This window comes from Elephas maximus, chromosome 2 (genome assembly GCF_024166365.1).
Source record: "Elephas maximus indicus isolate mEleMax1 chromosome 2, mEleMax1 primary haplotype, whole genome shotgun sequence".
NCBI lineage: Eukaryota > Metazoa > Chordata > Mammalia > Proboscidea > Elephantidae > Elephas > Elephas maximus.
This window is the reverse complement of record NC_064820.1, coordinates 5,514,131-5,537,472: the sequence shown is the minus strand read 5'-3', so window position 1 is coordinate 5,537,472 and position 23,342 is coordinate 5,514,131. Positions and strand designations below refer to the sequence as shown.

The window sequence follows — 23,342 nt, the reverse complement described above, 5'->3', positions numbered from 1 at the left end:
TGCATGGGGTCACCGTGACTCGCAGCGTTTCCTTCTGCTGTGCCTGGGGTCACCGTGACTCACAGCGTTCCCTTCTGCTGTGCATGGGGTCACCGTGACTCACAGCGTTCCCTTCTGCTGTGCATGGGGTCACCGTAACTCACAGCATTTCCTTCTGCTGTGCATGGGGTCACCGTGACTCAGGAACTGACTGACCTGGCAGCGTTTCCTTCTGTTGTGAGTGAAGTCATCATGAGTTGGGGACCGACTGCTCATTAATGCCCCACACTTTACTGCTGAACTATCAAAGATACTGGTACAACACTGAATCTCATAAAAGGAATTCAAGGCTTCACAGTCCCGACTCTCTATCTGACTAAGTACTAAAGATGGCGGACCAGCTCTCAGAGGCAGGCATGGCCACAAAACGCCTTTGGCAACAGTGAGCATTGAACCTAGCGCAGTACAGGCAGCTTTTGTTGGTACATTTCCCCCTGAGCTAAAATTGTAGCTTTTATTTCTTGGTCTTCAGGGGCAGCCAATGTCCACTTTGCGTTGCTCAGAACTGCCTTTCAAAGAGATGAAGGCCTCAGCCACTTCTCTCCTGTTCTGAGGGTCAATGGTATCTGCAGCTAATCACTGTATGAACTGTCCTCTGGTTCTGGAGTAGGCCTGTGTATCTTTTAAAATGTATAACTATTCTAATTCAGACAGCTGTCCTGATGTGGTCCAGACTTGCCTCAATCACAACTTTACCTTAATAGCTTTAAAATGGGATACTTAAAAAAAAAAGCTATAAAGCACATGGCCCATTCAAGGCTTCTGCTCCACTAACTGCAACCCAGGTCTCTGTACCTGGACGGTGATGCAGGCAGTCACCACCCATCTTTCGCACCTGATGTTCCAAATCTGAAGGTGGACTTTTCCACATCTCCCTGCTGATGCATACAGGATTCCCATGAGCCTGCCTTCTGTTTTCACACAGGTTTGGGTAAGCTGGAGCTCCAGGCCCTCGACCTCTGATGTCCCAGCATGTGGTCACCTGGCTAGTCAACACTTTGAAGCAGCTGAGTAACCCAGAAGGTGTCCCTGCTAACCCCAGGAGAGCTCTCTTTGTGCCAATTCCTCATCAAACACCTAGGCAGCAACTACAGCTGCCACTACCAACAACAAACACCCCTCCTCCAACTCTCAACGCCACCAACACCTGGCTCTTCAAACCCAGCCAAGCGTGCATGACAGCACCCCACACCCCCTGCTTCTACAGTACTAATCTGTCCTGCTTCCTGGCCAGCCGTCTGGGTGGAAAGCTGAGCAGGACGTCCCATGAGCATTGGGCAGCCCTTGGTTCTGGTTTATTCCTTACTACAGGGGGCTGGGGTGGGGGAGGAGAGGGGTGGTCAGGCAAGCGTGAACCCATTTTAATAGCTTTAAAATGGGATGATACTAAATGGGCAGAGAAACCCAATGGGCAGAGAACCCCAACAGCAGGAAACAGCTGAGGGCTGAGCAAACAATGGAAGTGAGACGAAAGGGTTCTAAACTGCTGCAGCTTCTGTAAGTAACAGGCAAGCTCAATAATTCCATTAAACGGTTTCAGAGATGCAGAGTGGAAAAGAAAAAGTGCCCTTCTTGCTTGTCTCAGTCTTGGAGCTCTGCTGAAACCTGCCGACCATGGGGGACCCCGCTGGCCTCTGAAACACCCAGTGGCACAGCTTCCAGCTTCACAGCAACACACAAGCCGTGATGGTACAACTGACGGACGGATGGTGGTGGCCTGGCTCCACAAAGGATAACCTTCTGTGGCTCCCTGAACCTTTTCAGCAGGTGGTCTGCACATGGTGGTTTAGCTTATCTAAGACTGTTTTCCTTCTCTTCTACTTTGGTGGAGAGTTTTTCTGGGTTGGAAAACAATCAGAAAGGAAATCTGCCAACCCAGGCACAGTGCTGAAGTGCTGTCTAGGGTCCTAAGTAGAATAGGGCTGTGATGTGCCTCATGCAGAAAAGTACTGCATCAGCTAAGCTTCGCTCAGGGAGTTACAGGGCTAGTGGTGTGCGTTCAGTGCTGATGAGTCAGCAATATATTAAACAAGTGGCTTCAAATAGAAACGCATGTATACCAAGGTTACGTGTGTGTCAGCTGACAGAAACGTCACCAGAGGCTCATGGGAACCTGGCCCTGTGTTCCCCGGGAGCCATGGTTCAGAGTCGGCTAACCCAGTGTTGGCAGCGACTTTACAGAACGTAACTACCTCAAGTAACAAGAGTCGACTGAAATGGGCCCTTTAAGAAGAGCTGAGTGACTGAGCGGTTGTCTCGTGAATAATGCCCTGTCAGGTGAGCTGCTCTGTTCAACCCAGTTCCATGGCACCCTAAATCCACCTGGGTAACAGGAAACACCCTTAATACACTCTGAGCTTTAATACTCTCATTGGTACTAAAGCTTAAAAAAAAAAAAAAAGCTTAGAGTGTATTAAATTTAATATTAACATGTATAGTGTATTATAGTGCCACGCAGAGCATGTTAAACTTAACTCATGTCAGTATTAAAGCTTATTAACACATTTAACAAATTTAAAACACTCTAAGCTCTAGTACTGATAAGAATATTAAAGCTCAGAGTACATTACGTGTGTTTCCTGTTACCCAGGTGGATGTGTGGAGCTGTGGGAACAGGGTGAACAGAGCAGCCCGCCCGACGGGGCGTTACTCACGAGACAACCGCTCAGTCACTCAGCTCCTTTTAAAGGGCCCATTTCAGTTGACTCTTGCTACTCCAGGTAGTTACGTCCTGTAAAGTCACTGACAACACTGGCTTTGCCAACCCCGAACCTCGGCTCCAGGGGCACCAAGGGTGCGGTTCCCTGAGCCTCTGGTGACATTTCTGTCAGCTGACCCACACATAACCTTGTTATACACGCGTTTGTTTAAAGACACTTATTTAATACATTACTGACTCATTAGCATTGAACTCACTCTAGGAGTCGGAATCGACTCCATGGCAACGGTTTTGCTTTGCTTTTAAGCTTTAATATACTCTAATGTTTCAAATTTTTCTTTTAAGACACAGTATCAAATATATGTATTTCCCACTTTTATCTACTTTCTGAAATTAAAATTCTGCAAATGGGGTGATCATAAATCAAAAGAAGCCTCTATTAACTTAAAATATTAAAAAGAAATCAAATTAAGTGAGATGACATTCTTCCTCGACTGATAATTATACAAGCTGAACAAAAGAACGGATACATACAATCACAGATTAATATCACCTATACTTTTTTTATACTTAAAGTGTGTCTGCAAGTGTGCCTTACCTACCCAATTGCTCTCACTGACAAGTGTGGTTGAAACACACACACACACACACACACACAGCATGCACACGTGCCCCACGACACACCCCTGCACTCACGGCTCCAAGGAGACAGACAAATCTGAAGACGTCTACTTACAGATTCAGTTTCGCTGACCAGAAACTGGTGAAACTTCTCCAACTGTGGGGACTTTCTCAAGATTTTCCGACTTAAATTTGTATGCCACGCAAGTTCTTCAGGATACCTGACAAAAGAGAAAATGAAACAACTACGCATTACATACATTGCAGTGTTCTTTACAAGCACTGGCATGCACAGGTCATATGCCGCATGTGACTCCCAATATGTGCCACCTGCTCCTGTCCCTGCTGCTGTCAAGTACAGCCCGCCCTCAGGGACATTAGTGGGGTACAGGGGGCCTCCTTATAGCTCCATCGGGCCCCATCAAAACCAGGAGCGCCACAGGAAGTTACAGGAGATAAACACACGTGATAATAAAAGACCTAATACGTGGTTATGTGTACACGGATTATAAGAGACGTGATACACAGTAAGACATGATGCATACAACAGATACATGGTTATATCATATGTACACGGATTACAAGACACGTGATACACAGTAAGACATGATGCATACAACAGATACATGGTTATATCATATATACATGTATTATGAGAGACATGATACACAGTAACATCACATGATTATAAGAGATACATGGTAATACACATACACGGATTATTAGAGACATGATACACAGTAATATCATATGATGCATACAAGAAATACATCGTTAGATCGTGATACAGAGATTACAAGAGACGCATACCATAAAATTATAATGATGAAATGCTGACGATCATGTGAGAAAGTAAAGTCTCCTCTGTTCACCACTCCGGTAAGCTAACAATGGCATAGAGGTCATCAGAAAAAGTCCTAACAGTCTGAGGAATTACTCGAACCGGAAGAGCTAGACTGCACGGAATTGAAACAACACAGTAGGGCAGTGTCTTTTTAACTTTTTGGGCCGCGGACCTCTCTGAGAAGGATCAAGTTCCCTATGATCAGAACTGAGGACAGAAAAGGAACAGGAGGCGAGAATGCCAGAGGAGAGGAGCACGTGACTGGCAGCAAGGCGCAGAGGCTTCTGGTGGTCTGCTGGTATTCTGCTCGGGTTCATCGGAACACCCAAAGTCACCTCGCAGAGCAAGGCCTTTAAGGGAGGTTCCCAACCCTTTGGGTGTCAGGCTGTTTGACAAACATTTGGTCAGAATTTCTAAGAACTATGTATTTTCACTTAGTTCTTAGGAATTCCAATCAAATGTTTGTTTGAAGCACTTACTGATGAAGATCAAAGACCACAGCCTTCAGTATGGATTGCACCACACCACAACATAAAGAAAACAAAAATCCTCACAACTGGACCAATAAGCCACATCACGATAAATGGAGAAAAGACTGAAGTTGTTAAGGATTTCAATTTCCTTGGATCCACAATTAATACCCATGGAAGCAGCAGTCAAGAAATCAAATGACACATTGCATTGGGTAAATCGGCTGCAAAAGACCTCTTTCAAGCATCAAAAAGCAAGGATGTCACCTTGAACTCTAAGGTCTGCCTGACCCAAGCCATGGTGTTTTCAATCGCTTGGTGTGCATGTGAAAGCAGGAAGATGAATAAGACCAAAGAAGAACTGACACCTTTGATCTGCGGTGTTGGCAAAGAATACTGAATATACCAAGGACTGCCAAAAGGATGAACAAATCTGTCTCGGAAGAAGTACAACCAGAATGCTCCTTAGAAGCAAGGATGACGAGACTGCGTCTCACATACTCTGAACATGTTGTCAGGAGGGATCAGTCCCTGGAGAAGGACATCGTGCTTGGTGAAGTAGAGGGTTAGCGAAAAAGAGGAAGAACCTCAACGAGATGGACTGACACAAGGCTGCAACAATGGGCTCTAGCATAGCAACAATTGTGAGGATGGCACAGGACCGGGCTGTGTTTTGTTCTGCTGTGCCTACAGTCACTACGAGTCGGAACCGACTTGATGGTACCTAACAACATGTATTTTCGTTATTTCTAAAACAAATCAGTGCAGCAACGTACTGAAATGTTTCATGTATGAAAACACACTGGCATCAACAACGAGCGTCTCGGCCAGTTGTCACTTATCCAGACCCAAGGGCAAGTCACTACTGGCCATGCCTGTGAACATGTTCTAACTTGAGACAAGCTCCGCTGTGGATAAGGAAGGTCAGGCCGTGTGAGCTCGGGACGCCTGTCCACTGACCTGCCACAACTGAGTGAACTCACGCAGCCCACAAGCACCATGCTCAACGGAACGCCAGCTGAGCAGCCAGCGACAAACTCCACTGCCGTTTTAGCACTTATCGTTAAGTCTCGGAAACTCTGGTGGCATAGTGCTTAAGTGGTACGGCTGCTAACCAAGAGGTCAGCGGTTCAAATCTGCCAGGCGCTCCTTGGAAACTCTATGGGGCAGTTCTACTCTGTCCTGTAGGGTCACTATGAGTCAGAATTGACTCGACGGCAGAGGGTTTGGTTTTTTCGTTAAGTCTCATGAGCTTGATTTGGCAAGACAGGGACACCAGGTTCCCACACGCCAAACTCCACCTACAGCACTAGCGATGAAAACGAAACCAGAACATTCGGAAAACATGATGCTCAAGTGCCCTGAAATGCTGAGCTGACAGAGAAAAACTCAGGCCCTGAACATTTTAAGGCACTGCTCAACAGTCATGCCATTATAAGATGTATTTAGAAATTATTTTCTGCCAAATAATGAAGGTTTCAACTGACTGAATCTGTTCACCTGCCATGCTCCAAACGTCCCGGTGCTTGACCCTCATTTCTATGCCTTGCTCCCTCCTCAATTTTCAACCTGCTTCAAAACTACAGAACCAAAATCAACTGTTCACCTAGCAATGAAAATAAAATTTATGTCAGCAGCCATTTAAGAAACTCCACTGGTCCTACCCCATCTGGAACAAGGGAAAACGAAGAAAACAAAAGATGCAAGGGAAAGATTAGTCCAAACGACTAACGGACCACATCTACCACGGCCTCCACCGGACTGAGTCCAGCACAACCAGATGGTGTCCGGCTACCACCACTGGCTGCTCTGGCAGGAATCACAACACAGGGTCCTGGACAGAGCTGGAGAGAAATGTAGAACAAAATTCTAACTCACACACGCAGAAAAAAGAAGACCAGACTTACTGGTCTGAGAGAGACTGGTGCCCCTCGGACACCCTTTCAGCTCAGTAATGAAGTCACTCCTGAGGTTCACCCTTCAGCCAGAGATTAGACAGACCCATAAAACAAAACAAGACTAAAGGGGCACACCAGCCCAAGGGCAAGGACTAGAAGGCAAGAGGGGGACAGGAAAGCTGGTAACAGGGAACCAAGGTTGAGAAGGGAGGGTGTTGACATGTCATGGGGTTGGCAACCAATGTCACAAAACAATATGTGTATGAATTGCTCAATGAGAAGCTAGTTTGCTCTGTAAACCTCCATATAAAACACAATTAAAAGGAAAGAAAATTTAGTTTTACACCTTCTCTTTGACTGCGCTGGGGTGACATGGTGGGGATGCACTCAAATCCGGCTTTTGCTACACAATGTTCAGCAAAACCTGCAACTCCCTCACAGCCTCTGGGACATGAAGAGCCCGACACCTACTTCTGTGGAATTGCTGGCAACCCGGAGCTGGGCTGGGATGAGGACAGTAGGTTACCACCATACGGAATCACCAGAACATCACCGGCGTGAGCCCGCGTGCCATTCCCATTCACTACAAACAGATGAACTTTCACCTCTATGCGTTCCAGACAGAGCGTGAGCGGGTGTCTCCTCCTGGGCTTCACGGGCTGAGTCCCTAGTGGTTAAATAACCATTTATTTGCCCAACGTGGAAATGCTACTGCAATTACAGTTGCAAAAGCTATTAAACTTTGTGACTGAGAATATTTAAGAACTCTCAAACGATTAAGTACAAAAACAGACTGACAATCAAATGATAAAAAGTACGTTGCCCATATAGCTTCAGGAATAATTTCATCTTTTTTAAGCCAGTAAATTTACATTAAACAAAAGCATCTTAAAGAACTGTATTTCACCCAGACCACAGTCTTTTAATAAAAAACTCTATTTGGAAATCTGTCACAACTTTCGAGGATAAATTAAAAACCCCACATCATCTCTGCACCTCAAAAATTCACAAGAAAAAAGGCCTCCGAAATCCACACAATATCTATGACAAACCACCTTCAATCCAGACATCAAAAACCCCACCAATAGTATGATAACAAGAAAGTGTTCCCAACAACCAGTAGCCAAAGCAAAGCTTTTACAGAACCCGTTAGGACGATCCTGTACTGCGCTGAGTCTACGGAAGGTAAGTAGAGACACTGGCGCGAGCCATGCATGCTGTGTGTAACACGCCTTCTAAACGTGGGTGCCGTTCCGCTACACACAACGAAGTTAGGAAGGATACGATCTGAGCTATTTCTGTAACTAGCGAGTCAGACATTTGGAGGGTGCAAGATACAGCCAGAAGTCCTAGAGAGTTTCTGCTTTGTTTGCTCGCTGACAGATTATGGGTATCATAGCTGATAAATTCAAGTGTGCCGGAATCAGCATTTACAGAATAAAGCTGTCACGCCAATTGTCTCTGAAATGGAAAAGCGCTAAGTGTTAGGAGCCCAAAGCCCACAATCTTCTGCTCACACCCTTCGGTTTTGTGTTCAGAAAAGTTACAGCAGGAAATAATGTGAAAGAATTACTGGCTGTTAGCTGACTGACTCATTTTCAATCTTCAACTAGAAGACAACCTACGGGGCTTTCTGGCCATTTCCGACTGCCTTTTCATGTACCCACACGAGATGCTCAACATACAAGATGGAGAAGCAGCTGTTACATGTTGCGAGGGCTGGCCAAACAAAAGTTTCAACTGTAGTTTGCAGACAGCAATAATAGCAAGACTTACTAACAACCCTGGTTTCTGAGTTTGGTGGAACCTGCAGCAGAAAATTATCCAAATGATGTGCTTCGCGAGCGTGGCTCTTTATGCACGATTCCTGCCGAACATCCCCTGCCAGACTTCACCAGGCAGGATACACAGACGGAAGGTCGGACTGCCCATCTTACAGCCGATGGCCCTGCCCGTGCCTCACTTCCGGATCCAAGGCTGAAGGGCCACATGTTTTCAGGTGACTGGAAACTCTGATGGCATCGTAGCTAAGAATTAGGCGGCTAACCAAAAGGTTGGCAGTTCGAATACACCAGGCACTCCCTGGGAACCCTACGGAGCAGTTCTACTCTGTCCTACAGGGTCGCTATAAGTCAGAACTGATTTAGCAGCAACACGTTGGGTGGGAAGTATGTGCAAAACGACTAGGAATAACAGTACGCATGAAGACAGCCTCAAATTTGCTTCTGAAAATGCCAGATGCACTAACTGTAGGCAGGGCCACGCTTCAGCAGGGAGGCTGACAATCCCGCATCCGTGCCGCCATCCACGCCTTCACACTGACACAGCTCCCTGACGGAGCCTCACCGCATGCTGGGCCCCCTGCCTCGCCGTGGCCACGCTGGCATCTCCTTCACTCTCTTGCAATGGATGCCGACAGCACCTAGCCTGAGCCACAGCTCCTACGCTGCAAGGGCCAGGCTGTCAAAATCTGAGGAAAAGATTTCATAAAAACCGTAAGTAAACTTTTCTGTGTAAGACTACAGCCTGACACCCATAACCCAGAAACACATCCTGGGGCGGTGATGTTCGGACTTCACCTTGACTGAGGACTGACTTCAGCACCTGGCCACTCGGCAGTCATTCAAATGCATGTCCCAGGCACCTCTCCGACACGGACCCTGGGAACCCAAAGGGCCACCTCTATGCGGGGGGAGCGGGGGCCATCTCTCTGTCCTTCTGCCCTTCTCTGAGAACAACTCAAAATGTCCTCTCTGGCACCAATGCAGTCCCTCCTCTCACCTCACCACGGGAGCTGGGTCAGATCTATACCAGGAAGGGCAGTCCTCCAGACTGCCCAAGACCTCAGACACCAGCCCAAAGCTCGGGGGTCCCCGAAACACCCTCACTTCTGATCTGCTGGCTACAAATTCAGGAGTTTCCTCTACTCTTCAGGATGCGAGCTGTAAGCTCAAGAGCCCAAAAATTCACTAGAAAAAGTGAAACCAAAAAAAAAAAAAAAACAAACCTGCTGCTGTCAAGTCAATTCCAACCACAGCAACCCTAGAGGACAGAGCAGAACTGCACCATAGGCTTTCCAAGGAGCAGCTGCAGAATTTGAACTGCCAACCTTTTGGTTAGCAGCTGTATCACTTAACCACTGCGCCACTAGGGCTCTAGAACAAGTGAAACGAACCAGTAAAACGCTACGCTTTTCACAGTTTTCTCGCCACAAGAACAACGCAGAGGCAAGGTTGGGAAGGGTTCCCAACATGGAGCTTCCACATCCCACGGCTGTCACCAACCAGAAAGCCCATGGAACTCCCATATTCAGAGCCTTGACTGGGGCACTGTTAATGGAAAAAAAAAAACAAAAACCAGTTGCCACGGTGTCAACTCCAACTCATGGTGACCCCACGTGTGTCAGGGCAGACAAAGGGTTTTCAATGGCTAATTTTTCGGAAGTAGATTGCCAGGCCTTTTTTCCAAGGTGCCTCTGGGTGGACTTGAGCCTCCGAACTTTTGGTTAACAGCCTAGCACACCACCAAAAGCATGACTGAATCAAGGCCCATGTGGCTGAACTCAAGCTCCAGCACCCCCCACGAGGAGGGCTGGTGGCCTGACCGGCTCCCACCCAAGAGGCACTTCGTGAGCATAACCACTGAGGTGTGACGTGAGCCCTGTACAGAGTTGCTACAGGACTGGGTGGTACACAACAAATAACCACAGCTTAGCAAAAACTCTAATCAATGGAGAAATTCCAAGGTTCTGGAGACTATCTCAGGAACCAAGGACAAAAGCCAAATTCTTTTGGTCAAGTTACTATAAACCCCACAGCGAAGAAAGAAAGGAAAACAAGTAAATCAACTGCCCCTAATTAATGAAAACCTCACCTTGATCAGTGCTCACTGTTGTTGTTGCCACCAAGTCAGTTCTGTCTCATGGTGACCCCACGTGTACAGAGCAGAACTACTCCATGGGATCTGCAAGGCTGTGGCCCGACAGAAGCAGATCACCAGACCTGTCTCCCACGGTGCCCCTGTGTGGGTTTGATCTGCCAACCATTTGGGTAGTACTCGAGCACTTAGCCGCCTGCACCCCCAGGATGCCTTGGTACCATCTGAAGAGCGTGTAAAAAAGATAATGCTGTGCACCTGAACATCCAAAGCCTTAAAAATTGCCAGAAAATGCTTCTCGAGTTCAGCTTTTTACAGCAAATTAAAAAAAAATTTTGTCAGAGCTTTCAATGCCCCAGTTGGCAATGAGACGCGTGGAACTGTATAAATTTGCTTCAATGACTTTGGTGGCGCAAACGGTTAAGCACTAGGCTGCTAAACAAAAGGTTGGCAGTTCAAGTCCACTCAGAAGCTCCTTGGAAAAAAAGCCTGAAGACCTACTTGTGAAAAATCGGCCACTAGAAACTCTGTGGTGCACAACTCTACTCTGACCCACACAGGGTCACCAAGAGTCAACTCGGTGGCAGCCGGTTTTGTATTCTGGTATTTATAAATTCACCTAGGGCTCTGGGCCTCCACTTTGCGCTTGGGTTCAAGTCATTTGACCAGACAGCCTGTGTCCCAGTCAGGAGCACAAGGGATGGCCTTCGTTCTGACTGGGAAGAGAAAAACACTTGGAACTTGAGTGACTAAGAAGCGCCCGGGAGTTCTACACAGTAGGTAAGAGATGGAACAGTCTGTGCTGGCAAACCCCAGGAAATGCTGACAGCAGGTAGTGGTGGCCCTACTGGCCCTTCTTCTAAAGGGAGAGAAGCCATCCTGCAACAGCTCTGAGGTCAGCAAATAAGGGCTTTACGTGGAAACGGTGGAAGTGGTGACGCCAAGGAAGGAACCAAACCAAAAAACCAAACCCATTGCTGCTGAGTCGATTCCAACTCACAGTGACCCTATAGCACAGGGCAGAACTGCCTCATAAGTTTCCAACGAATGGTTGGTGGATTCCAACTGCCCACCTTTTGGTTAGCAGCCAAATGCTTAACCACTGGCGCCAAAGGGGCTGGATTTCCTGGGAAGAATCAACTGAACTTAGTGGCTCATATACACTGTTGTTAGGCGCCGTCAAGTCAGTTCCGACTCACAACAATCCTATGCACAACAGAATGAAACATCACCTGGTTCTGCACCATCCTCACAATCCTCACTGTGCTTGAGCCCATCACTGCAGCCACTTTGTCAATCCATCTCGTTGAGGGTCTTCCCCTCAAATACAAAGAACTGCAAATCACACATACAAAGCGTACAAACCAACATAAAGGCATATCGACGGAAGCACCAAGTAAGAGAACATCAGGCTACCTGGAGAGCACATTCAGGCTAACTTTTGTGCAGACAGCAAACACGTTACCAAAAAACACACTCAAGCGGACAGAGATTAAAATTCCAAAAGAAATGTCAAGTGTGAGGAAGCCTTGTTTCACCTACCAGCTCAGGGGTTGTGGAACTTCAACCTTCTGACCGTCCACCTCCAGGTTCTCCAATTCCTTGAAGTACTTGTTCTTTAAGCAGTGGAGAATCTCTTTTGCGTGGCTATTGAAAAAACAAGCAAGTTTCTAACTGGTCTGAAAAGTGAATTTAATATACTGTATCTTTTTTTTTTGAAGTTTCAAGTGTTTTAAAACTAAAACCAGCCTAGCACGGAGAGAAACTATTCTTTAGTCTGCCTTTCTACTGTTTTCCCTCAGAATTTAAATGTTCCTCACTGACTACTAAACACAGTACTACTTCCTTCCTGCCTAAATACACAGTAAAACCTGTGAAAGCCACAATCTGTTTAAGTCGGAAACCTGTCAAAGAAGGAAAACTCAAGAAATTTCCACTAAAACAAGCAGCATAAAAGTGGTAAGACTGTAACCACTCAAAGGTGGAAAACCCAGGAGACCTAAAAAACAAGGCAGTCTCGCTGAGGTCTGGCTCATACAAGGTTCAATTCACAGTACCTACAATTTCACTATACTGGCAACTCATCAAGACTTTTCCTAAATGAAGAAAATGAGTTTTATGCAAATTGCTGTTAAACTATATTATACTCACTGCTGTCGAGTCTATTCCAACTCACAGCGACCCTACAGGACAAAACAGAACAGCCTCATAGAGTTTCCAAGGAGTGCCTGGTAGATCTGAACTGCCTTTCGGTTAGGAGCTATAGCACTTAATGGCTACACCACTAAAAAAAAAAAAAAAAAAAACAAACCCACTGCTGCCATCAAGTCGATTCCAACTCACAGTGACCCCACAGGACAGAGCAGAACTGCCCCCACAGAGTTTCCTAGGTGCTCCTGGCTATTGTGAACTGCCGGACCTCTCTTGGTTAGCAACCGCAGCACTTAACGACTACATTACCAGTTTCCAAATTGCTGTTAGGTGACTTCTAATCAATTCTGACTCATAGTGACCCCCATGTGACAGGGCAGAACTGCCCCGGAGGGTTTTTTCAAGGCTGTAATCTTTATAACAGCACATCACCCAGTCTTTCCCCTGTAGTCACTGAGTAGGTTTGAACCATAAATCTTTCAGGAAGCAACCAAGTGCTCAACCACAAATTGCTGTCTGTCCTTAAGAGGTAGGCATCCTCTGGTTGTTAATCCCCAGGTGGCATTTTCATTCTTCCTCCAGGTTTCCGCCAGCCATTCCTGACTCAATGGCAGAACCCTCACTTCCTATGTAGGACACCGGGGTTCAACTCCCAGCCAATGCGCCTCACGTGCAGCCATTACCCTTCAGCGAGCGGAGGCTTTTGTGTTTGCTCTGATGCTGAACAGGTAGGTGTCAGCGGAGCGTCCAAACTAAGGCAGAGTAGGAAGAAAGGCCTGGAAATCTTAGTCTTAAAATGCATCCTTTGAAAACCCTATAGATCACAACCGTCCCATCTGCAACCAATGCCGGAGATGGTGCATGGCTGGGCAGCGTTTTGTCTAGTTGTGCACGGGGTCGCCACGAACCAGGGTCATTCGATGGTAGCTAACAGTGGGCTCCCACCTGCAACCTTACCTAATGCAGGAGCTCTCTGGTCTACTTGACCGGCCCCTCGTGCTTCCTCCTCAGTGCTTCCAGAATCCGCATACAGACTCCTGAAACGCAGCATTCTCTGGCCCTTTAACACTTCCCGGGGAAAGACCCCTGGTGCTTGGCCTGGGCATCCCTAGCCCCAACCAGCTCCCTGAAGTAAGGGACGGCCCTACCTTTTGTATCCTGTAATCCTGAAGGTGGCCGGGAGGGGCTCCCTAAGCGCTCCCATGAACTGGTCCCACTCGCCCTCGGGCACGATCTCCAGCTCCCGGTAGTAGTGCTCGAACAGCTTATTCTCTTTGACGATCTCGGGGTACCCGCCTTCCCAGCCCTGAGGAAGGACACGGACGTCACCCCGAGCCCCCGAGCGGCCGACCCCCCGCTCCGAGGTCCCCCCGCAGGCCCCGGGCTCCCTCGCTCGCCGCTCTCCCCTACCGCGGCGCCCCGCTTCCCGCCGCGCCCGGCGGCGTCCTCCGAGCCCTCGGAGCCCTCGGGTCTCTGCTGCTGCAGCCGCCGTCCGCGCGCCCGCCGCCCCATCGCCGACCACGCCGCCCGCAGCGCCCGCGCCACGCCGAGTCCACGCAGAGCCCCCGCCACCCTGACCGCCGCAGACTTCCGGGACGGCCGAGGCCCCGCGCGCCTGGGCTGGGTCCGTCTGTGGCCTGCCTGCACCGGCAGGAGAACAGCCAATAGCGCCACGACCTGTCCCCCCGGAACACCACTGACGGCTCCGAGGAGGAAAGCGGCGCCACAGAGGCCCGAAATCTGTTTTCGCGCGAAAGCGCCGGGATTTCCCGCGCGGACTCAGGCAGCGCCGCGGACAGCTGGCATCGGCGCCTGCGCAGAGCTGCAAGGGGGCGGGCAGGGGGCGGGGCTCCAACGGCATGGGCGGGAGAGATTGGCCTCCCCGGTGCGTCCCTGGGGCCCCGCCCCATACACGAGGCCCCGCCCCCAACGCCCCGCCTAGGCGCGATTCTTGAGCCGGCGCCGCTGTCTCAGAGCCCTGAGGCCCGGCCCCGACACCCCGCCCCCGACTCCGAGCTCGAGGCCACGCCCCATCACCTAGGCCCCGCCCCCGGGTGACACCCCCGAGCCCGAGGCCCCACCTCCGGGCGGAGGCCCCGCCCCCAGCCCTCGCCCGCGCAGGTGACTCGCCACACCGGAGCCTCCCGGGCAGGAGGGCGGGCGGGGCTTGGGGGCGTGGCCCGCCCGGAGAGCCCGAGCCCCAGCCGCACCGCCCTGCCCCTGGCCTGTGCCAGCCCCGGCACCGCGCCACCAGCACGCGGCGTATAAGAGCCAACGCCGGGCATGGAGCGCGTTCCCCGGCCATGGAGCTCGGCGAGCCGTGGTTCTTGGATGCGCTGGCGGGCGCGCAAGGCGTCATGGCCTTCTTGAGCTTCATGATACTGCGGCGCCTCGGCTCGCCCTACGGGCGGCACTCGTCGCCGCTGGTGCGCTGGTGGGTGCCGGCACGGCTGGCCTGGGTGCTGCAGGAGCTGCCCTCGCTGGCCGTGCCGCTGCTGGAGTGCGCCCGCGCCGCCCCCGGCCAGTTGGGCTGCCCGCCCAACGCCTGTCTGCTGGTCATGTTCCTAGTGCACTACGCTTACCGGTAACGACCGCCGGCCCCGCGCCCCGTCCCGGCCCCGCGCCCCGCCGGCCCCGCGCCCCGGCCCGGCCCCGCGCCCCGCCGGCCCCGCGCCCCGGCCCGGCCCCGCGCCCCGCCGGCCCCGCGCCCCGCCGGCCCCGCGCCCCGGCCCGGCCCCGCGCCCCGCCGGCCCCGCGCCCCGGCCCGGCCCCGCGCCCCGCCGGCCCCGCGCCCCGGCCCGGCCCCGCGCCCCGCCGGCCCCGCGCCCCGGCCCGGCCCCGCGCCCCGCCGGCCCCGCGCCCCGGCCCGGCCCCGCGCCCCGCCGGCCCCGCGCCCCGGCCCGGCCCCGCGCCCCGCCGGCCCCGCGCCCCTCCGGCCCCGAGCCCCGCGCCTCGCGCCCCGCGCCCCGCCGGCCCCGCGCCCCGGCCCGGCCCCGCGCCCCGCCAACTCCACTCCCTCCCGCCTCCTGTCCCCGCACCACCGCGGTCCCGCAGTCCCAGCACCCCACTGGCCCCGCATCTTGGTCCCCTGTTCCCGGCAGTTACTTGCCTCTAGTCGCCCACGTTCTTCCCTATTGTCCTTTGGTGCCCGCTTCCTGGTCCCCTCTCCTTTCTAGCGCTTTGGCTCTCCTTGAAATTACGCACGAACTGCCGACCTTTTGGTTAGCACCGGTAGCTCTTAACCACTACGCCAGCTGGGTATCCCTCGGACTCCAGTGCGCTCTCCGCGCCCCGGCGCCATTTCCCTGTGGCCTTCTCCTCTCCCATCCCCTTGCCCTCTCCTGTGCCCTCTTCCCTGCTGAGCCCTCACTAGCCAGCCCCCGACTCTGGCGCCCTCTTTGAGCCGTCGGTCACCCCATCCCCAGTCTCCTATCCCTGTCCCCCTTGCACCGTAGCATCTTCTTCCTGTGAACACGGCCTGGCTCCCTCCCTCCGTGAACCCTGCCACCCTGCGCCCCCTCTTCCCAGGTCTCCCCTCCCCCGTCCCTGGGCGCTCTTTCTCTGCGGCCCCTTGGCACCCTTTCCTGCCCTTCCACGGCCCGCTCCTTGCGGACACCGCACTGCCGGCGCCTCTCTCTGTGCCCCTGTGCCCTTTCCCTGTGGCGACCTCCTCCATCCCCCTGCCCTGACCCTGCGTGCCCCCTCCCCTGCTGACCCCTCACCAGCCAGTCCCTACTCCCGGGTCCTCTCTGAGCCGGTCGGTCCCCGATCCCCTTGCTCTCTTCTTATAGCCCCCGGCACAGAAAGTTGGTTTAAAAATAAGTATGAATTATTCTAGAAGAAGGGGGAGATGGTTAGGAAGGATTCCTGTTTTGTACCTTCAGTGGATCCCAAGTCATAGCCACCCTATTACAGACTAGAACTGCCCCCGTAGGGTTGCCTAGCCCGTAACCTTTAGGAAGGTGCCCTAGTGGTACAGTGGTTAGTGCTGGGCTGCTAGGGTCTGCAGCTGGAGCCCACCAGCCACCCGGGGAAGGGAGAAAGATGTGTCAGTCTGCTTTCATGAAGATTACCACCTAGGAAACCCTGTGGGGTGGTTCTCCTCTGTCCTATAGGGTTGCAATGAGTCGGAATCAAGTCCATGGCAACAGGTTTGGTTTGGTTTAATCTTTAAGGAGGAGATTGCCAGGTCTTTCTTCCCCCAGAGCCACTGGGTGTTTTGGAACCATTTGGGTTAGCAGCCCAGGGCTTAAGCGTTGTACCACCAGGGCTATCTTAGAAAAAACTGAAAGGTAGCAATAAAAAAAAGCTCTTTTTTTTTCTTGTAAATCTAAAGTGGGAAGTGTTATCTGTATAATCATTCTGCAGTTTGTTCCTTTAAGGAGCTCTGGTGACACAGTGGTTAAAGTACTTAGCTGCTAACTGAAAGATCGGGGTACCTCCTCTCTGCCACAGGAAGCTATAGCAGTCTGGAGATGTGGCAGCCTGCTTCCTTAAAAGATTTACAGCCTTGGAAACGCTATGGGGCAGTTCTGCTCTGTCCTGTAGGGTCCCTGTGAGTCAGAATCTTTTCCATGGCAGTGGGTTCGGTTTCTGTCCTTAGATCTAGGCTGAAGTTTCTCCTGTAGGTTTATGGTTCAAAGATTTAATTTGGATGGCCTCCAGTTGTCCTCACCATTGTTACAGGTTTGTTTTTCCAGCTTTGGCTGCTTTGTCTTTGTTCTAGGTGGGGCTGTTGTCTCCCAACCGCATGGTCCAGTTGCACCTTGAAACCCCGGTTTCCTGAGAATGCTTTGTGGTTTTGGTTGGACTTGAATCCATTGATGGCTTTCAGAGACTCTTACCCCACATTATACAAGGGGCCCAGAGTTCACTTGTGTGCGTGCAGGTGGTTGTGGGCAGTGACCTTAAACACAGATAAAATTAAGGTGACCTCCATGTCTTGTGGCTTCTGTGAGGGTTTTGAAAAATGGCTGTCTAAGGCATTTGGCTTTTCTACTGGTGGGAGTGCAGCCTCTCTCCAGTTCTGCCTGCGACCCCTGGCCAGAGCCCTTTACTCTCCCACAACTAAAACAAAAGGCTGAACAAAGTTTACACTCCAAAGTGTAAGTCTCATTCAAACTTCAAAAAGGTGTGTAGTGAAAGACGATACTCCCTGCATCCTGGAATCTGGGCTTGCCTGCTGTGCGAGCGTGGGTGGGTTACTTAATCTCTCTGAGCGTGGGTTACACCTTAAAACACTTGCTTCACAGACAAGTAGGAAGAATAAGTGTGCATGTGTGTGTTTCTCTTTTTCCCTTGGAGTCTCACAGTTCAAAGGGGAGAAAGCCCCATTGGGACAGGTTTTGTGGCGTCAGTGCCTAGAACAACACCCCCAGGATCCCAGGGCCTTACAGGTTACCTGGCTCAGCCTGTCTTGCTCACCTGTGCATGAATCACCCCATCTCCTTTTACGCAACCACTTTATAGAGTGGTAGCTCCCACATGGAAGAGACACTTCCTGAGTACCAGGAGCCTGACGCAGCTCCTGAGGAAGCATGTTCCATTGACTTCGCAATGCCCAGGTAAAGTGACTGCTTGACTTCTTGTAATCGATTGAACGTGAGTACTACTCCATCAGTATGCCAGAGCCCGTGTCTGCCTGTCTGTCTGTCTCTCTAGTGGCTAAAAGCAAGCTCTGAAGTCAGACTCTCGGGTGCTATCCATCCCAACCCCATCTCCTGAACCTGGGTGGAGTTACTAAGCTGCCCTCCACCAGAGCTCCCACATGTGCAGAAAGATGGTACTGCCTTGTGGGATCAGCATTCAATAAATGGAGTTAACTCCGTAAGATGTTTGCACAGGGCAGGTACAACAGCCCTCTCAGTAAACAATAAACGTTCTGATTTTATATCGCCACGCGTATGGCCATGTCTTTGTACATGCTCTGCATGGGGCACAGGCTGCCACCAGCCTAGAGTGCCAGTAAGTACTTCTGGAAGCAGGGCGTTGGAATGAAGGGGTCACTCTCCAGGGTTCTGTTTGAAAGCTTTTGAACCTACAACGTTGAGTGGAATGCTCTTTAGTCCTCCTCCACCTGCAGAGTAAAAAAAAAACAAAAATTTTTTTTTTTTGGAGCGCCTAAAAACATGGCTTCATCCCATGGGGCCGCTGAGGCACCTGCTCAGGTGTACTACCTGAGGCCGTCGGATGAGAGCCAGCGGACCTAGACCAGTGGCTTTAAAATGTTGCTCCCAGAAGGTTTGTGGGGTCAGACATGTTTTATTAAAGTGCTGGACGATAAAGAACCGTGATCAATCTGTGAAACATGTCATAACATGGAGGACTCTGGAAGGCATTATGCTGAGTGAAATTACCTAGTTGCAAAAGGATAAATATTGTATCAGACCACTATTATAAGAACACAAGAAACAGTTTAAACACAGAAGAAAATATTCTTTGATGGTTATGAGGGTGGGAGGGAAGGAGAGGGATATTCACTAATTAAATAGTAGACAGGAACTATTTCAGGTGACAGGAAAGACAGCACACAATACAGGAGAAGTCAGCACAGCCAGACTAAATCAAAAGCAAAGAAGTTTCCTGAATACAACCGAATGCTTCAAAGGCCAGCGTAGCAGGGGCAGGGGCCTGGAGACTGTGGTTTCAGGGGACATCTAGGTCAATTGGCGTAATAAAATATATTAAAACATTCTGCATCCCGCTTTGGTGAGTGGCTTCTGGGGTCTTAAACGCTAGCAAGAGGCCATTTAAGATGCATCAATTGGTTTCAACTCATCTGGAGCAAAGGAGAATGAAGAACACCAAGGACACAAGGTAAATATGAGCCCAAGAGACAGAGAGGTCCACATAAACTCAAGGCTTCATCAGCCTGAGACCAGAAGAACTAGATGGTGCACAGGTACCACCAATGACTGTCCTGACAGGGAACACAACAGAAAATCCCTGATGGACCAGGAGAACAATGGGATGCAGTCCTCACATTCTCATAAAAAGACCAGACTTGATGGTCTGACAGAGAATAGAAGGACCCCAGAGGTCAGGGTCCCCGGACCTTCTGTTAGCCCAAGACTGGAACCATTCCCAAAGCCAACACGGGGAATACAGGATGGAGGGGAGGAGTGTGCTGTCTCATTGCAGAGAGAGTAGTTAGGAATACACGGCAAGGTGTATGTAAGTTTTTGTTTGACAGACTGACTTGATTTATAAACTTTCAGTTAAAGCACAATAAAAAAAAATTATCAAACTGCTGGACTTTTTATTTAGAAGTTGTTCATGCTAAACCAAGAAAAACCAAAAACACTGCCGTTGAGTCGATTCCGACTCATAGTGACCCTATAACACAGAGTAGAACTGCCTCCTGGAGTTTCCAAGGAGCACCTGGTAGATTCGAACCGCCGACCTTTAGGTTAGCAGCCGTAGCTCTTAACCACTACGCCACCGGGGTTTCCATTGTTCATACTACTGTGCAAATTAGTTTCTCATTAAACAATACTCATTGTTTTGTGACATTGGTTGCCAACCCCGCAATGTGTCAACACTCTCCCCTTCTCAACCTCGGGTTTCCTGTTTCCATTTGTCCAGCTTTCCTGTCCCCTCCTGCCTTCTCATCCTTGCCCCTAGGCTGGTATGCTTGTTTAGTCTCCTGTATTGAGCTGTGTGTATTGTCATTTGTTTTATGGGTCTATGTAATCTTTGGCTGAAAGGTGAGCTGCAGGAGTGGCCAGTACTGAGTTAAAAGGGTGTCTAGGGGCCATACTTTTAGGGTTTCTCCAGTCTCTGCCAGACCAGTAAGTCTGGTCTTTTTTTTGTGAGTTAGAATTTTGTTCTACATTTTTCTCCAGCTCTGTCTGGGACCCTCTATTGTGATCCCTGTCAGAGCAGTTGGGGGTGGTACCTGGCACCATCTAGTTGTGCTGGACTGTCTGGTGGAGGCCATGGTAGTTGTGGTCCATTAGTCCTTTGGGCTAATCTTTGCCTCGCGTCTTTGGTTTTCTTCATTCTCCTCTGCTCCAGACGGGCTGGGACCAGTGGAGTATCTCAGACGGCTGCTCACAAGCTTTGAAGACCCTGGATGATACCAAAGTAGGATATATAAACTTTACAAACTGTGTTACCAAGCAGCTAGTTTATTAAGCACTCACCCAGCCTAAGTTAGTGAGCACTCTGGAGAGAAGAGAAGTAGAAACACCACTTGATGCCTTTTGTAATGTTGTCAAGTCGATGCACTGGGTGTCCGTCGAGCCTCTTTTTTGTGCCAACCGCTGCAGGTGCAGAAAGACCAGTAACAGAGAGGACGCTGTTCCTGCCAGCCAGCATGAGGGAGGTAGAAGAAAGGGGACCAGGGGCTGGGAGAATGGGAGGGAGGGACACTGGGGCGAGCGGGGAGCGGCTTCCAGAGGTTCCAGATGTCCCCAGAGGCTGGTGCTCAGCCCTGAGTTTATAAGGTTATGGAGGAGCAGGACAGGGCCCTGCTTTGAGGCGGGTGCAAGAGCTGCAGCCAGATGGAGGGGCTTCCAGCAATGTGGGGACACACAGGAGACAGCAAGGACACGCTGCTCTTCTTCCCAGAGATTTGGCAGTGCCCAGAACAATAAAGACAGGGCAGATAGCTGGGGGTAGGGGAGACGGGGATGAACGGAGCAGAGTGCTTACTGACATCAGCTGGAAAGTGTGGGTTTTATTTAGTCATTCAGCAAACACTCCCTGAGGGCTGTGCACACACCAGACGCCCTACTGATTATTGGAGGAGAGAGAGGAGACTGTTCTCTATGGAGTCAAGACAGGAGACAGGTCCTAGGGAATGTCCTAGGGAAGGGAGAGCTTCAGTGGAGAGGCCCAGACCCTCTCTAGCTGCTCCGAGGATGGAGGGGTGAGGGGAGCGTTTCAGGAACGTTTTTGAGCTTTTACAGTGTGGGGCCTCTTCCTCATGGGAGGGGGCAGGTTGGGCCTCATCTTCTCTGTCCTTCAATGACCCAGGGCCTGGGCAGTGTCTGGGACCATGTCTGAGAGGGTACCTGAGACCACTGCATCCTCACTGCCTTCCACCGGGCCCCTGTGTATCACCCACGAGCCTGAGGGCTCATTTTTCACTCTCTTTTGTAAGCCCTCTCCCACTGCTGTCTCAGATACCCAGGACTGACTGTGGTTACCGTGACGTTCTCTGTATTTAACCTATTCTGCCTGTCTCTCTTTTACACACACACACACACACACACACACACCCCACACTCCTAAACCTGTTGCCTTTGAGCTAACACCAACTCATGGCAGCCCTGTGTATTACAGAGTAAAACTCCTCCCTAGGGTTTTCTTGGCTGTTATCTTTATAGAAGCAGATCACCAGGCATTTATTCCTGGGTGCCGTTGGGTGAGTTTGAACTACCAACCTTTAGGTGCAAACCGTTTGTACCACCTAGGGACCTCTTGCCCCAACCACCTGTTCCATGTCTCCATTGTTGCCCATTCCTGGCCTGGCACACTGCCCAGACCCCTGTCCCCCACTGGGGCTCTAAGCCACTTCCTTGCTTCAGTCCTGACATCCAGCTTTACTGGAGAGCTGGGGAGGTTTCCTATACGGCCCCCACAGGTCAGAACTGCCCCGCCAACAGTCAGGGTCCGTAAACCCCTCTCTGACAGCCGGCTCCACTGCTTCCTCCCAGGCCAGCAGGGTTCAGTGTGACCTGGGCCCTGCCTGCCTTCCCTTCTGGCCCTCAGCTGTGAGTCAGTCCACTAACAAGTAGTCCCCTTGCTGCGGGGCCCCTCGGGACTGACCTCCTCCTGGCTGGTGCATGCAGCTGGGGGATTGCTCAATGGCCCCCAGAGTGTGGGCTTTCAAACGCCCACGTGGCCCCTCTTTCCCAGACCTGCCTAGCCCATACTGGTGGTCATCCTGAGGACAGCTGCTCTAGGAGTCTCACCCCTCTCAGATCCATCCCTTCTTTGCAGTGCTATCCACAGCCTCGCCTCGCCTCGCCTGTGGAAGCCTGGCCCCAGCCGCACCTTTAAATGTGTCCTCACTGTTGCCCCCCTTTGCCCCCTAGGCTTGTGTAATCCTAAAATGAAGAAGGGAACTAGGCCAGGGAAGGACGGAGGGCACAGGGGACCCTTGGCCCTTGCCTCTCGGCTTCTAAACATTTGGGTAAAGAAGAAAATCTTTCACAAAGTTATATACAATGAAAGAAAGTGGAATTTTCATTGTGACCTTGACTTTGCCTTGAAACAAAGAAGCACTTAATGTACCTGTTTCTTGGGATCCTTGCAACTGAGTCGTCAATACGAGAGTCCTTTGCAGAGAGAAAGAAAAGAAAGAGGAACTAACCCAATTCCTAGCAAATGTAGAAAACGCTAAAGATTTCACCGACCTCAAGTTGTTGAGAAAAAAGTAACAAAGTCATTACAGTTAACAGCCAGTCTCGGTATTATTTAAAAGGAGCCACCAGTGTTACTCCCAAATCACCAAATCAGATATTTCATTGTTTCCAAACTCGGGGCATTAGGCCCAGTTGTCTTTAAGAGGCAGATCATTTGCCGAATGCTAATGTGTCATTGCAGAGTCCTGGTCCTACGAACTGAATTGCGTCCCCCCAAAAGATACACTGAGGTCCTAACCCCTGTACCTGTGAACAGGACTCTGTTTGGAAATTGGGTCTTTGAAGATGCTATCAGTTCACTTGAGGTCATACCAGGGCAGGGTGGGGTCCTGTCCAATCTGACTGGTGTCCTTATAAAAGGAGAGACACAAGGGAAGAGCATCATGTCACCCTGATGCTCTGCTGTAGCCT

At 50.8% G+C, this 23,342-nt stretch overlaps 2 protein-coding genes across 2 annotated transcripts in view; one reads left to right on the top strand and one right to left on the bottom strand.

Moving 5' to 3' along the window:
- NSUN2 (NOP2/Sun RNA methyltransferase 2) overlaps nucleotides 1-14,293 on the bottom strand; it is a 43,925-nt gene extending 29,632 nt beyond the window's left edge. The window contains exons 1-4 of the mRNA XM_049860872.1: nucleotides 13,969-14,293; nucleotides 13,707-13,864; nucleotides 11,950-12,054; nucleotides 3,435-3,540 (exon numbers count right to left, since the gene is read on the bottom strand). Coding sequence (XP_049716829.1) covers nucleotides 3,435-3,540; nucleotides 11,950-12,054; nucleotides 13,707-13,864; nucleotides 13,969-14,070 — 471 coding nt within the window. The 5' untranslated portion in view covers nucleotides 14,071-14,293. The remainder of the gene's footprint in view (nucleotides 1-3,434; nucleotides 3,541-11,949; nucleotides 12,055-13,706; nucleotides 13,865-13,968) is intronic.
- A 516-nt stretch (nucleotides 14,294-14,809) lies between these two features.
- The window catches only part of SRD5A1 (steroid 5 alpha-reductase 1), a 57,621-nt gene continuing 49,088 nt past the window's right edge, over nucleotides 14,810-23,342 (top strand). Inside the window, exon 1 of the mRNA XM_049860860.1 lies at nucleotides 14,810-15,142. Coding sequence (XP_049716817.1) covers nucleotides 14,862-15,142 — 281 coding nt within the window. The 5' untranslated portion in view covers nucleotides 14,810-14,861. The remainder of the gene's footprint in view (nucleotides 15,143-23,342) is intronic.